Here is a 12,591-nt window from a genome sequence, read left to right as displayed (position 1 = left end):
CAAAATTTTATATAACTGTAATCTTTGCAGTGCTTACACACGCCGAAATGTATTTTTTTTTGTTTGAATTATTTTAATTGTTGTAAGCATAAGTTCCACAAAGAAACCATTAGAATGCCTTCCTAGTTTTCTATAGTAACTTTATCCAGTTTAATTACAATGTTTCCTGAAACTATTTATGAGCTTAACTAAATATGGTAAAGTTTGCAAATAGATTAGTTTAATTATTCAACACTTTTATTATACATATGTATTTCCTCCAAAGTATCATGATAATAAATTTTAACAAAATAATCCAAATAGTAACTAATATCCGTGCCCTAACTTTTTCCAGTTCCGTTCAACTTTTAATAAAAATATCCTAATCTAGCAGAATTCTCATAGACAATCCAACAATTAAAATAATTTTTCCAATCATAATTCCACTTGCTGAATCTGGTGTTGTTTCCTCGGTTACTTCTTCTGTGGTGGTGTCTTCGGTAGTTTCTGAAGTAGTTTCTTCGGTTGTTAATTCAGTGGTTTCACCAGTTGTAGTCTCGGTTGTAGTTTCGGTTGTTTCTGTCGATTCGTATGTTGTGGTTGTGTCTGTTGTAGTCACTAATATAAAAAAGACATTGCATCAGCTTGTATATCTGATTATTTGCTCGTACTTACCAACAATATTGTTGAAATTTTCAAAGCACGTAGCCAATTCCTGCTTCATTGATCCTCGTTCTGGTGTAGAGTCGATAAAATCATCACTTGCACATTCATTGTCATCCATTGAAAGGTTTGTTATGCCTGTATTATCTATTAACTTTTCATCAACTGCAGTGATGACGTTGCCTTTTACATCAAGTAGTGTTAATCTTGGCAATTCTCCAAATGATTCTGAGCTTAAAACTTCAATCTTATTCCTACCGAGGTTTATGTTACCTAAAGATGTAAGAGATGCAAAAACACCAGTTGGAAGTTCCTTAATTTGATTGCTATTCAAGTACAAAACTTGCAAGCTTGCTAGATTCGCAAACCATTCGGTTGCAAGTGTTTCAATTAGATTGTAGCTTATATCAAGTTGTCTTAAAGCTCCTAATGTCTCAAAGACATTAGTTGGCAGTGACGATATACGATTTTGTGCTAAAGATAGCCTCTGTAGCTCTCCATTCTTGCTGAAAGCTAGTTCATCAATCGTTGATATTTCATTGTCACTAAGGTTGATTTGCTTAACAAGTCTGCAACTTTTAAAGGCACTTCTGTCAATATTCTCAAGTCCAATTCCAATGTAGGTAGTTTTTCCAATATTTGCGAACTTTGCACAAATCACTGATGGTACAGTCACTGAATTCGACAGCGGTGTAGCGATGATTTCTATGACATCTGAATCTGTCCTTCCAGCAACATGCTCTCCTTCAATATCGGTAAAAAATCCAGTTCCAGTATTTGAAACTGTCAAACTACAAAGGTAGGAACTTCCATAGTCACACTTCAAAAGATCTTGTTGTCCAAAAATAATTTGGATACATCCGAACAGGAATATTAAGGAACAAATTTTTGAACACATTATACTTTTAATACGCAAGCACTTCTGAGGAGAAGTATGCAAATTTCTTGTTTTATACCCAATCTAATTATGAATTATTTCTTTTATCATTATTTGGAAGGAATACATCAATTTGGCGGTAAATGGAGTCCTAATCAGTGACAATAATTACAATATTATAATTTGCGATAATGAGCAACTGGCATTGAGAGACATTATTTCATTCCGTTGTCTCTGTGCGATTTGCATGCAATAATTCAACAGTAAAGAAGAAGAAAAATTTGACAATTTATAAAAAATGTATGATAATATCCATAACTGCTGAAATCATTTTATAGCATGTGGGGTCTTTTTAGTAAGCAAATATTTAAATAAACTTGATAACAAAATTTAAAGTGACAATAAACTGCAACATGTATGTATGTGAGTTAATTGTCTTTATTTATAGAAATTAAGTGTAGGTTTTTGGAATTTTGCACTGATTAGAAGTCATGACGTGACAAAATTAAGGCCGTAGATGTGACCCGATTAACATAAGCTGGTTAATTGATTCAATATTTGGTCCCAGGCAGGAGTTAGTCTGGCTACGTTTAATTCAAAGATCAATATAATGTTTCTTAAAATTCATACTTACTTGCTTACTTTATTGGCCGTACAGATTAATTTTAATCCATGACCTCCCTTAGTTTTAGTCTGAAGCTTGTTCTGTCGCGGTAAAATTCATACAGCGCGGAAAAATTTGGGTCATCTGTACTATTTGATGTTTGACTGATAGAGGCTCACGATGTCTCATCTTTGCAGGCAAAGAGCATGCTTTTAAAAGTAGAGGAACCTTAGAGCAACGCTCACGAGCTGCTCATCTAGTTAAGGCAATCAAGCACTGGAAAGCATGACCTTTGCCTGTTTGGGTCAACTTTGGTGGAAAATATCCTCAAGATTGTCACCTGCGAAACAAGATCAACCTGACATGATAAGAATTATACAGCCTAAATCATTGGTGGATAATCTTTTTGTTACAAGGCACAACACATGGTCTTGGTTATAGCCATGATATTGCCAACTTGACATTCCAAATAATGATTGTGTCCCTGAATTAGATACTGACAAATGAAACTAGTTTTAAAATCTAGTCATTAAATCATAAATTAATTTTCAGTTTCATTTCAAAATGATCTTAATTTATTTATTAACCTTAAACTCTTTTGATTCTATAAAACAACAACAAACTATATCACGTACACCAGGTACAAAGCACAATAATGTCAATAACAGCAATGACAACAATACAAGCAGCAATATCCACATCCACCCATCAAAGTCTTTAGGGACTGTCTTAATCAATGCCTCATAATTTGCAAAGCACTTCTTTAATTCATTCTTCATTGTCGTACGACTCGGTGTCAAGACAGTCAAGTTTTGATTAGAACATATATTCTTGCTCATTAATAATGTAGTAACTCCTGTATTGTCGATGAATTTTTCATCAATTGCTTCAATTTTGTTTTCTTCTAGATTTACTTTGGTCAATTTTGGTAAATTTCCAAATGAGCTGGACTTTATGACATTGAGTCTATTGCTGCTTAGATTGATATGAGTTAGAGATTTTAATCGAGTGAATACATCTGCTGGAAGGGCTTCAATAGTATTGACATCTAAGAATAGTTGCTGTAAACTAACCAGTTCCCGGAACCAATCATTTCTCAGACTTGACAGTTGATTCCTACTAAGGTCCAATTCTGTTAGATTTTTCAGTGATCTGAATATTCTATTTGGCATGTCTGTTATGTAATTGCTGATTAAATTCAATGAAATCAGGTCCACTTGACTTTCAAATAGCTTTTCAGGAAGATCTGTAAGCTGATTTTGACCTAAATTTAGAGTTTTAAGTTTCAAATTTTCACTAAACGCTGATTCATGTATTGAAGTTATTGCATTGTTGAATAGTATAATCCTGTCTAAATGTTCACAAGACTTGAATGACTCTTCTCCAATTTCCTGAATTCCATTTGAGTATGAAATTTTCTGAAGATTCTTAAATGTGTCACAGATTATTTTTGGAATATTTACTGTTCTGGATGTTTCTGTAGCATAAATACTGACAACATCCAAATTGTTAAATCCAGTAAAGTGCGTTCCTTGTATTTCCGTAAAGTTGTCAAATCCATTTGGATTAAAAATTGTCAATGCACAAATGTATGAATCTACTTGATAAAAATATTCACATTCTAAAACTTCAACTGCTGCTGAAGAACTTGACCAATTTCCTGAATTCCATTTGTGTATGAAATTTTCTAATTCTTAATAAAATTATTTTGGAATAGCACAAAATACTGACAACATTTTAAATCCAGTCCATTTCCGATCTTGACTAGTACACTATCTATTCTGATGGATAAATCAAGAAATATATTGTTTTTTCGTTTTGGACTTTTTTAAAGCATTTTATCGGAGATTTATTGTGTTTTTGAGATAGTTAACGTGAGTAATACGTGATGGTCTGTTAGCATGATTTTCTGAGAGTTGGTATATTTGCTGCTTATGTGGCTAAGATCCATATGATATTTTAGCAAATTTTTCTTATTTTGTACTTTTCTAATTTCAAGCTTGATCGACATGTACAAATCAAATTTTGTCCATAGAATGAGTTGCTAAATGGACCGTTTGCTTATTACTAGGAAGAGCATCACAAAAGAGTCATCAGGTCGACGCTACATCACTATGCTGCTAGATAACGTGAGAATAACCACCTTAACATATATTCAAGCATACAAGCATACGCTTAATGAGTACCTTACGACCTCAATGATGCCACTTGTGTGTTAGGGCTGATAGCTAGGAGCGGCTAATTTCAGTCCATAAAATCAAATAAGGTTTTCGGTTTTCATTGATCACCACCTGACAAACAATTGATAATTACTTCGAAATCTTTGCTAAGTGAACGACACCTATTCACTAAAAACTAACGTGCTTCAAAAATTTCATACTTGTGCACACATTTTTTACTGACGTAATTTTTCGATAACATCAAAACTTGATCAAAACGTATAATCTTTATTATGTCCATCGATTATCAATGAAACTTATCAATTTATGGCTTTATTCGATAAATACTCGTAAGACGTAAACTCATACTTGTACATTCTAACATAGAATGTAGACATAATATAGCTCTAACAGACAAAAAGACCGTTTGTAGGTACCATGTTGGCCTTTTTGTACCATGACTGTATGCCCCTATTAGGGTAAGATTCACTTTGACCTGGATTCAGATTTTAGCAAGATTTTTGATCTATAAACCTAAAATTTGTGCTATTTGGATATGATTTTAAAATATTAGACTGTATATTCATTACCATAAATTTGTATGCAAATCACATAGCAACTTCTTGCCAGGAATAAAAATGACATACGAGTACATAATAATACACCTTAAATCAACATCCTTCATCATTTTCCAAAAAATCCCCCAACCTATAAAATCGAAGTAAGGGGAAGGTGACAATAAAGAAAAATAAGAAGGAAAAAATTTCGCGATAAAAATAAGTAGCGAACAGAATCAAATTATTCCGCATATCAATGTTGAATGAATCTACGCCTTGAAGGCACACACGGCATATTATTCTCCCCGCAAATATTATTTTTTCTCCTTATTTGTAAGCATATTTAACTCAAAATTTAATCCAAATAGATTTGTATATCAAGAACTGGATGTTTACATCGATTTTGAGTTTATTATGATAATAAGGCTGTTTTCAGGAAGCAGATTTGAAAATAATTCTCAAAAATCTAAAGGAACATGATATGTTTGGCATCAATTTTCACTTACAACGAAAGGATTTATTTATGTTGTTGAGTCTTTTTGATTCTGTTTACTTGGTTAAGTCTTGTTATCAGTTTAAATTGAAAAGATTCTCGTGAAAATGACAGGAACAAGAATATTTTGTTATATTTCTGGAAAAATGGAATGAGTGTAACCAGAAACTTTTTGTTGATCCATAATAATTGTGTTATTGTTTCTTTGATGCTATTGATTGAGGCTCAGATACGTCCTTAGCAGAGTTTAGGGGACCTTTTTTGAACAAAATTCATTAACTTGCACATTTAAACACCTTAAATTGGGGTTTTATGCAAAAACTGTTGGATTTCTCTTCGACTGTCATCCAGCTTAAAACCTGCCTCTTTGTCCTTCTTTTAGCCTGAGTGACATATTATGACGATGACGTGCTGTCGAAATATCGTCAGATGTGAACCGAATGGACAACTTGACATAAAGTTTAATTAACGGAACATTCCGTAAAATATGTCATTAGTCGACTGTAGGTCTAAATATTAACTAGACATTAAGTCAAGTTGTTCACTCTAGCTGACCATTTAACCATCGTCACGAATGCTTTAACAATATCATTGCCATGATGTCGCTCGATTAGATTTTGGAGATTCATTGTCCATTAAAAAAGGTCTTCAAGTCAAAATTTGTTGATGGCAAAAGAGCACGAGAAGAACTCATGTAGAGAAGCAGTTGAGAGAAAGTATTGCATTTGGCATTGATAATTGGCAGACGGTAGATATCTATTAGCTTTAGGGGATGTCAAAGGGAGGTCATGGATCTCAATTGATTTTTACGGCCTTCTAATCAAGTTAGCAAGTAAAACCCATTGCCAGAAAACCTTCCCACAAGATTAAACATTACGCAATGTCACTTTTATTGATATAAATTATTTAAAAAACATTATATTTTACATCTTGACTACCACAAGACGTCATCAAATAAATAATCTCAAACAAGGTAAAATATAAATTATCCCCAAAACGACAGTCAAGAAAAATTTATCATTTTCATACCAAACTTTTATTTCTCAATTTTTTGTTCCACAACATAAATATATGTTCAAAGTCGCACATTTATTTGATTCATTCGAATGCATAAAAGTTTCAATGAAATTTATTTCTTTTGTGTCATTTGTTAAATTACAAATTGTTCATGAAACTGAACAGAACAGACATTTTTTTTGAGAAAGTGAAAAAGTTTGTAAAAATGGAATTGAAGCTGGGATTGGGAATTTTTGAGAGGTGATCAATGTTTCTGCCAAAATAGCTTTGATTCCTTACTTCCCTAATCGAACAAATCGACTGTGATGCATGGTTTCTTATAAATGTAGTCTTAAGCTTGATTTTTGACCACAAAGAGCTACCCAATTACTAATACTAAGTGCTAAAGTATCTTTATCAACAGCCACCATCAGTTTGTATTACTTGTTACTTATTAACTCGATAGAAACACATAAGCATAATCGCAGGTTTAGCAGCTACCTTCCTGACTTGAAGACCTTCGTCGACCGGATTATTTGCTGTCTTTTAAGTACTGCTAACATTCAACTTCAACCCTGAAAGTTTGATTGCCTTGAAATAATTCTTTTATTGCTTCTAACGATTCTCGCATCAACTTTTTATTCAATTAAACTTTTTTAACATTTATTCAAAGTACTTTCAACTGTAGAGAGATTCAATTCAAGGAAAAAGAGTAAAAGCAACATTTTAACGATTTATCGTTTGGCAACAGAGTTAGAATTAAGGTTATAGAGCAGCCAGGGTTGTTGCACTCGAGGTAAAATTAGCAGATTGTACAAAACCGAGACTTTAATCATTCTCCAATTAGTAAGGCACTCAAATTTGTATATCGATCAAATTCAATATGTGAGATATATAGCTGAAAGAGTTGGAGTGATGAATTGTCATCAGTGGCCTAAATGTTAGAGCGTTGGTCTTAAGTGTTAAATGTCTTGGATACAATCTCAAGTCATGTCGAATTTTCGAAGCTTTTTCCAGTTTGCTATTCGAGTGGCACAAGTCTGACCCTTGTACTGGGTGCAGTTTTGAGATATTTAAGACAAAATGTGTATCCACCAGGGTATCATAATATGATCAAAAATGAGTAATAATTATGTCTAAAAGCTCTAGATTTCGATTATAATAGCTTGGCGGAAACGACTTCAAATGATTGAAAATTTTCAAGTTTTCCTACATACACAAAACATCACTCTGGCTGTAAATTTATCACCATTCATCTATTCTTCTTCTGTTTCTGCTCTCATTCTCTAGAATCGAATGTGACTGAATAAAGGAATTGGTTATTTATTTCACTTACGTTTGACTAAAGCATTGGATTATAGATGTGATGATATTTTACGAACATGTTGCTAAGCTCGGTTAGAAGCTTTTAAAAACGTGATGGAATTAAGGGTTGATTTGTTATTCAATTGGTCTGTGACCAGGAAGAAGGATATTGGATTATTTAGGGATTTTTTGCTGCATTTTCTCATGCTGCTTCCATTTTGAAATTATGCATTAAATTTTAAATATCCAGAATATTCCAAGCATACCAAAAATTGCAATATTTAATGCATTCCTTCAACTTCCATTTCTTCCATTCCAGCACAGCCAGTAAGCACAATTCCCTTAAAGAAACGATTATTCTTACATTTCACAGCCATTAAAAATTATAACATTGTGACATAAAACTAATTTAATGTACCCTAATGGGCACTCCATTTGTGTATATCATCAGGCATTGCCATTACAAATGCATTTACTGCATTCTGTTGCATCCATAAGACGATGAACAAAAGAAAATCTACAATAGAATAATTTCATAATTTATACTTCTGCTGTGTTAAAGTGAAATTTATGGGAAATAAAAAGAAATGAAAAGAAAACTTCAATGTGAATGGAACTGAAAAAGTTTTGATGTCGCGGGAGCTTTATTAAGTCATTTTTTCGTGGTGGATTCAAAATTAAATTGTAATTAATTATTGCTATAATTTTCTCATTTGAAGTTTTGTCATTTTTATTGAGTTGTTCATGTCAAAAAGCCAAGGGATTGGAACATAGTAAGTATAGTTAAGCATACTTACTTACTTACTGCAGTCATGTTCCTATGTGGAGCTTAGGTTACAACAAAAGGCTTTCCATCTGACTCTGTTGCTGGCTCAGTCACCTAGTTTGTACAAATTCTCTGTCCGCGCGTTGAGCTGACATTCTTTCATTACTGTTCTGCGCCAAGTAGCTTTTGAAGCTCCTGGTCGCCTTTTTCCTTTGTGTAACAAACTTGTGTTTCTGTCCTAGCAATGACATTTTTCTTCCGAAGCGTATGCCCCTTCCAGCCGTACTTCCTCATATGTATCTCCTTGTTGCATAGTATAGCAATTACATACTTTACTGGTAGTACAGGTCAATTGTGATCCACGACTTCCCATCTATATCATCTGAAGCTGACTATATTGCTCTTGATACTTGCTAATACAAAGTGCTACACTGTCTCAATTAACAGTCTCCTTCCAAAAATTCATTGGTCGCCCTTGTGCTCTTTTGCCAACTAAAATATCAGACAGAGCACATCCATAATATTTGGAAAGAATTACACATATTTGCACCAGTACAATTAACATGTTCCGATCAATACAATAATATTTTATCCGGAACTAAACATATTATCAAGCTAAAACTGGAAAGCTGCATGTGAGCTTCACCCGCATGATATAAATTGATTTGAGACCATGAAGTTACTGTCGTTTAAACTCATTTCCGTCTTCAATTATATCATGTAGTGCTGAAAAGTGCAGCGCTTTTCTTTTCCGTCAACATTTTCTAGGTTATTCTTGTAAAATAGATATCGAACTTATTTGGGGGGATTTAATTCCGACAATTGTGATTTGGGCGATTAGTAGGCAGTATGTCTTGTAAGAAAACTTAATAATTCATGGCAAATGTACAAATATCAGGTTTTTTAGCAGGCATACGATCGACTAGCCGCTACATGTTTCACTAAAGTAACACAAGTCTGCTGTATGATGACCATTTATTCATACCAGTGTTGTCCAAACGACGTGGCATCCCTTGGTAATAAGTCTCGATTGTAGTCATACAATGGGATCACATCAGGTTTTATGTGCCACGGCACACAGCTTGAACAACACTGATTTATACCATTGAGATATACCATAACTTAGTTATGTACCGAACCACCGACCCCCCACAACCCCCATTTATCTTCAATGAAACTGAAGCAATTTAAGTTAGCAACATGACATCAATATTGTATGGTTGAGATCTTATTATTTATAGCTTTCTTTTCTCAACTTTTCTTTTAACAATTCTCACTGGATGATACATCCATACACTGTACAATTATTGCAATTGAACTTTTCCAACATTTTTTTTATTACTTATTTCTATTTTCCTGACATCTTCTTTTTCTGCATTGATGTTTTCATATCTCAAGTGCTTTTATTTATATCTTGAATTATTGAGATTAAGGAGAAACTAATTGCAACAATGTCAAGATGATTGTGATGTGAATTGGATGGTATAAAGAAGTTGGATGGAAAAGTTTTATATCCATTAAGATGTTGCTTTATAAAACATTAACTTGAGAATTGTAGTTCCTGCAATTTATAAAATTGAAATAATATTGAGTTTATTGAAGAAGGAATTACTTGATGGATTGTGGGATCATTAACTTATTACGTGACTACCTTCTCTGAAAGGTGAATAAAGCAATTCAAAACCCTCCCCTTTCCCTGTCTAAGAGCCTTAGGGCCCTATGTGGATGGAAAAACCCCTTTAGCTATTCAGATCATTGAGATCCAGCGCTGCGCTAGGGCATTTCACGGCTACTGATTGTTTAACGAGTGAGGATGCGCCAGACCACTGCACTCTATAGATCTACAGTTCAAAGTGAGATCAGAATCATTCTTTGATGACGTTTATTGTCTTAAGCCTACACGAAGGCTGTGGCCCGCGTTTCCACTGGATATGATACGAAAAAGGACATTTGAAAAAGATTCCCCTGCTGAGTGTCGAACCCTCGAAATAATTAGGTATATCCATTTCAATGTGAATGGATTTTTGCTATATTTAAGTAAGGATATGTTGCGGATAGCTATGATCCTAGATAATTCAGTGCTTAATATAACTATATGCTACAATTCGATACAATCAATAATTAAAAGCCTTCATTGGGACTTGTTGATTAGGCATTGTATCCATTTCTATTTTTGAAATAATTTCAAGAGCGAGGAACTGGATATCAAGAGAAAATCAATGACATTTTTCATCTGCAATTTCCAAATTTAAACTCTCGAATTTCAGTCTATCCAAAAAAAAATGAAGTCAAATTAAAAATTTCCACTGCAATCAGACGAGGAAATGACTCATGATACAATTTTCAATTTTATTGACAACTTGCAATTCAATTACGGCACAATTTATCAGCACGATCCTCGAACCTGACATAAAATCAACTTAAATTAATTTCGTTTATCACAATTTTGCCAATTTCTCGTCTCTTTTTTGAATATAGGTGTAATCTTTCATGATGACAGCAATGAATCAGAAATTGCATTTCGTTATGCAATTAAGCGTATCAACATGTACGAGTCGGGCTTTGAATTGGAGCCATTAATACGATATGCTTCCACGTATGACAGCTTTAAGACTGAACGGATTGGTAAGTGAAGTAGATTTGTGGGTTAATTGGGTGTGACGGGTAGTACTTTTGTGTTGGATGTGACAATTAGGGGTCGTTCATGTGTTATGTTAAGTGTGGGAGTGGGGGGAGGAGGGGGTCAGGGCTAATGGGTTGAAAAAGAATTAAATCTGCAACTCAGTGGTAGACGACCTATGTTCTGCCAATTTTTCAGAAATATCATGAACCGCATGCCATGTTTGGTATCGGTCGTGTCTTACTACTAGGGTGAGCCACAGCACAGACACCACAACATGCACAGGGTACCTTACCATAAAAAAGGTTGGCTACCACTGCTGTAAAGTAAAAAATGAACGATCCCTGATAATTATGCGATAAAAATTAAATGGAAGTCCAACAACATAACATACTCATGGACGTCACTTATGAACGTTCCCCACATGCATGACTAATTGAATCCTGTTAATGAACCAGCAATTTGTGTAAATTTTTTTATCCCCTCATCCAAAAAAAAGGTCGAACCTTATTTATGCTAAAAGTGCATAAATCACTCAATTATATCAACTCACATATCCCCACCCATTTCATGCACAATACCAATTAGTCTATGACACAAGATTATTCATACTTTGCATAAATCTCTCCCCCCACTCAATCAGTTTGTGAATTAATCAATGAAGGTGTGGCAGCAATATTTGGGCCAGGAACGACTGAAACATCTGGCATTGCATCATCTGTATGTAATACAGTCGAGGTTCCACACATCATAACACATTGGGAACGTGAAAAAATTGGAATGACTAATGAGGATTCGAGTCCATTTACATTAAATCTTTATCCAGACACTAATGTGTTGTCGCGTGCATATGCTGATCTGTTGATTGATTATACTTGGAAGAGTTACACGATTATTTATGAAGATGATGACTCATTGATAAGACTTAAGGATATTCTGCAGATTCACGATCCACAAAGCTCACCCGTCACTGTACGGTAAGACTTTTTCATTCATATCATTTAAATTGAATCTCTAATACATTATATAAATAGACAACTGGGTGATGGACCGGATTATCGACCTCTCCTCAAGCAAATTCAAACGTCAGGCGAAAGTCATATAATCCTCGATGTCTCAAATTTAGATAAAATAATCACTTTATTACGTCAAGCGTCAGAAGTTAAAATGATGGAAGAATATCAGAGCTATATTATTACATCCCTTGACACTCATACTCTGGATTTTGAGGAATTGAAATTTATGCGAGCTAATATTACTGCGATGCGTCTCATCGACCCCTCTAGTTTTGATCTTATGAACGGTATGGATTATCATTTATTTTTACCTTATTTCTATTCTTGGTAGATGTAGTAAGTCTGAGCTGTACTTTAAGGAAATTTAAACATTTTAGTCAGTCAGAAGCAACAATGTCTGATTATTCAGATTAAATTGAAATTCTACTCCAGTGGTTGGCAACCTGTGTGTTGCGACACACTTGTGTCGTGTTTTGAAATGCCGTGAATCGTATGTCATGTGCGATTTCATTCGAGGATTACTACCAAGATGTGCAGCAGTGGTGGACAACCTATG

The 12,591-nt window shown here is 34.1% G+C and overlaps 2 protein-coding genes across 2 annotated transcripts in view; one reads left to right on the top strand and one right to left on the bottom strand.

Annotated features, from left to right (window-relative positions):
* Positions 1-215: 215 nt before the first annotated feature.
* LOC139099587 (leucine-rich repeat-containing protein 15-like) lies at positions 216-9,409 on the bottom strand. Its single transcript, XM_070652096.1, has 4 exons — positions 9,385-9,409; positions 2,711-3,783; positions 655-1,603; positions 216-597 (listed from the first exon to the last, which is right to left on the bottom strand). The coding sequence occupies exons 1-4, from the start codon at positions 9,407-9,409 to the stop codon at positions 362-364; spliced, it is 2,283 nt and encodes a 760-aa protein (XP_070508197.1). The 3' UTR covers positions 216-361.
* Positions 9,410-10,876: 1,467 nt separating this feature from the next.
* Positions 10,877-12,591, top strand: part of LOC139099692 (glutamate receptor ionotropic, kainate 2-like) — a gene marked incomplete at its 5' end in the record, with an annotated part of 55,625 nt that continues 53,910 nt past the window's right edge. Inside the window, 2 exon segments of the mRNA XM_070652219.1 lie at positions 10,877-11,024; positions 11,663-12,322. Coding sequence (XP_070508320.1) covers positions 10,877-11,024; positions 11,663-12,322 — 808 coding nt within the window.

Source organism: Chironomus tepperi, unplaced genomic scaffold (assembly GCF_022539635.2).
Source record: "Chironomus tepperi strain 1889 unplaced genomic scaffold, CSIRO-AGI_Ctep_v1 contig_479, whole genome shotgun sequence".
In the NCBI taxonomy this organism is placed as follows: Eukaryota; Metazoa; Arthropoda; class Insecta; order Diptera; family Chironomidae; genus Chironomus; species Chironomus tepperi.
Note: the sequence above shows the minus strand (reverse complement) of the source record. Positions and strands in the feature narration are given on the sequence as shown.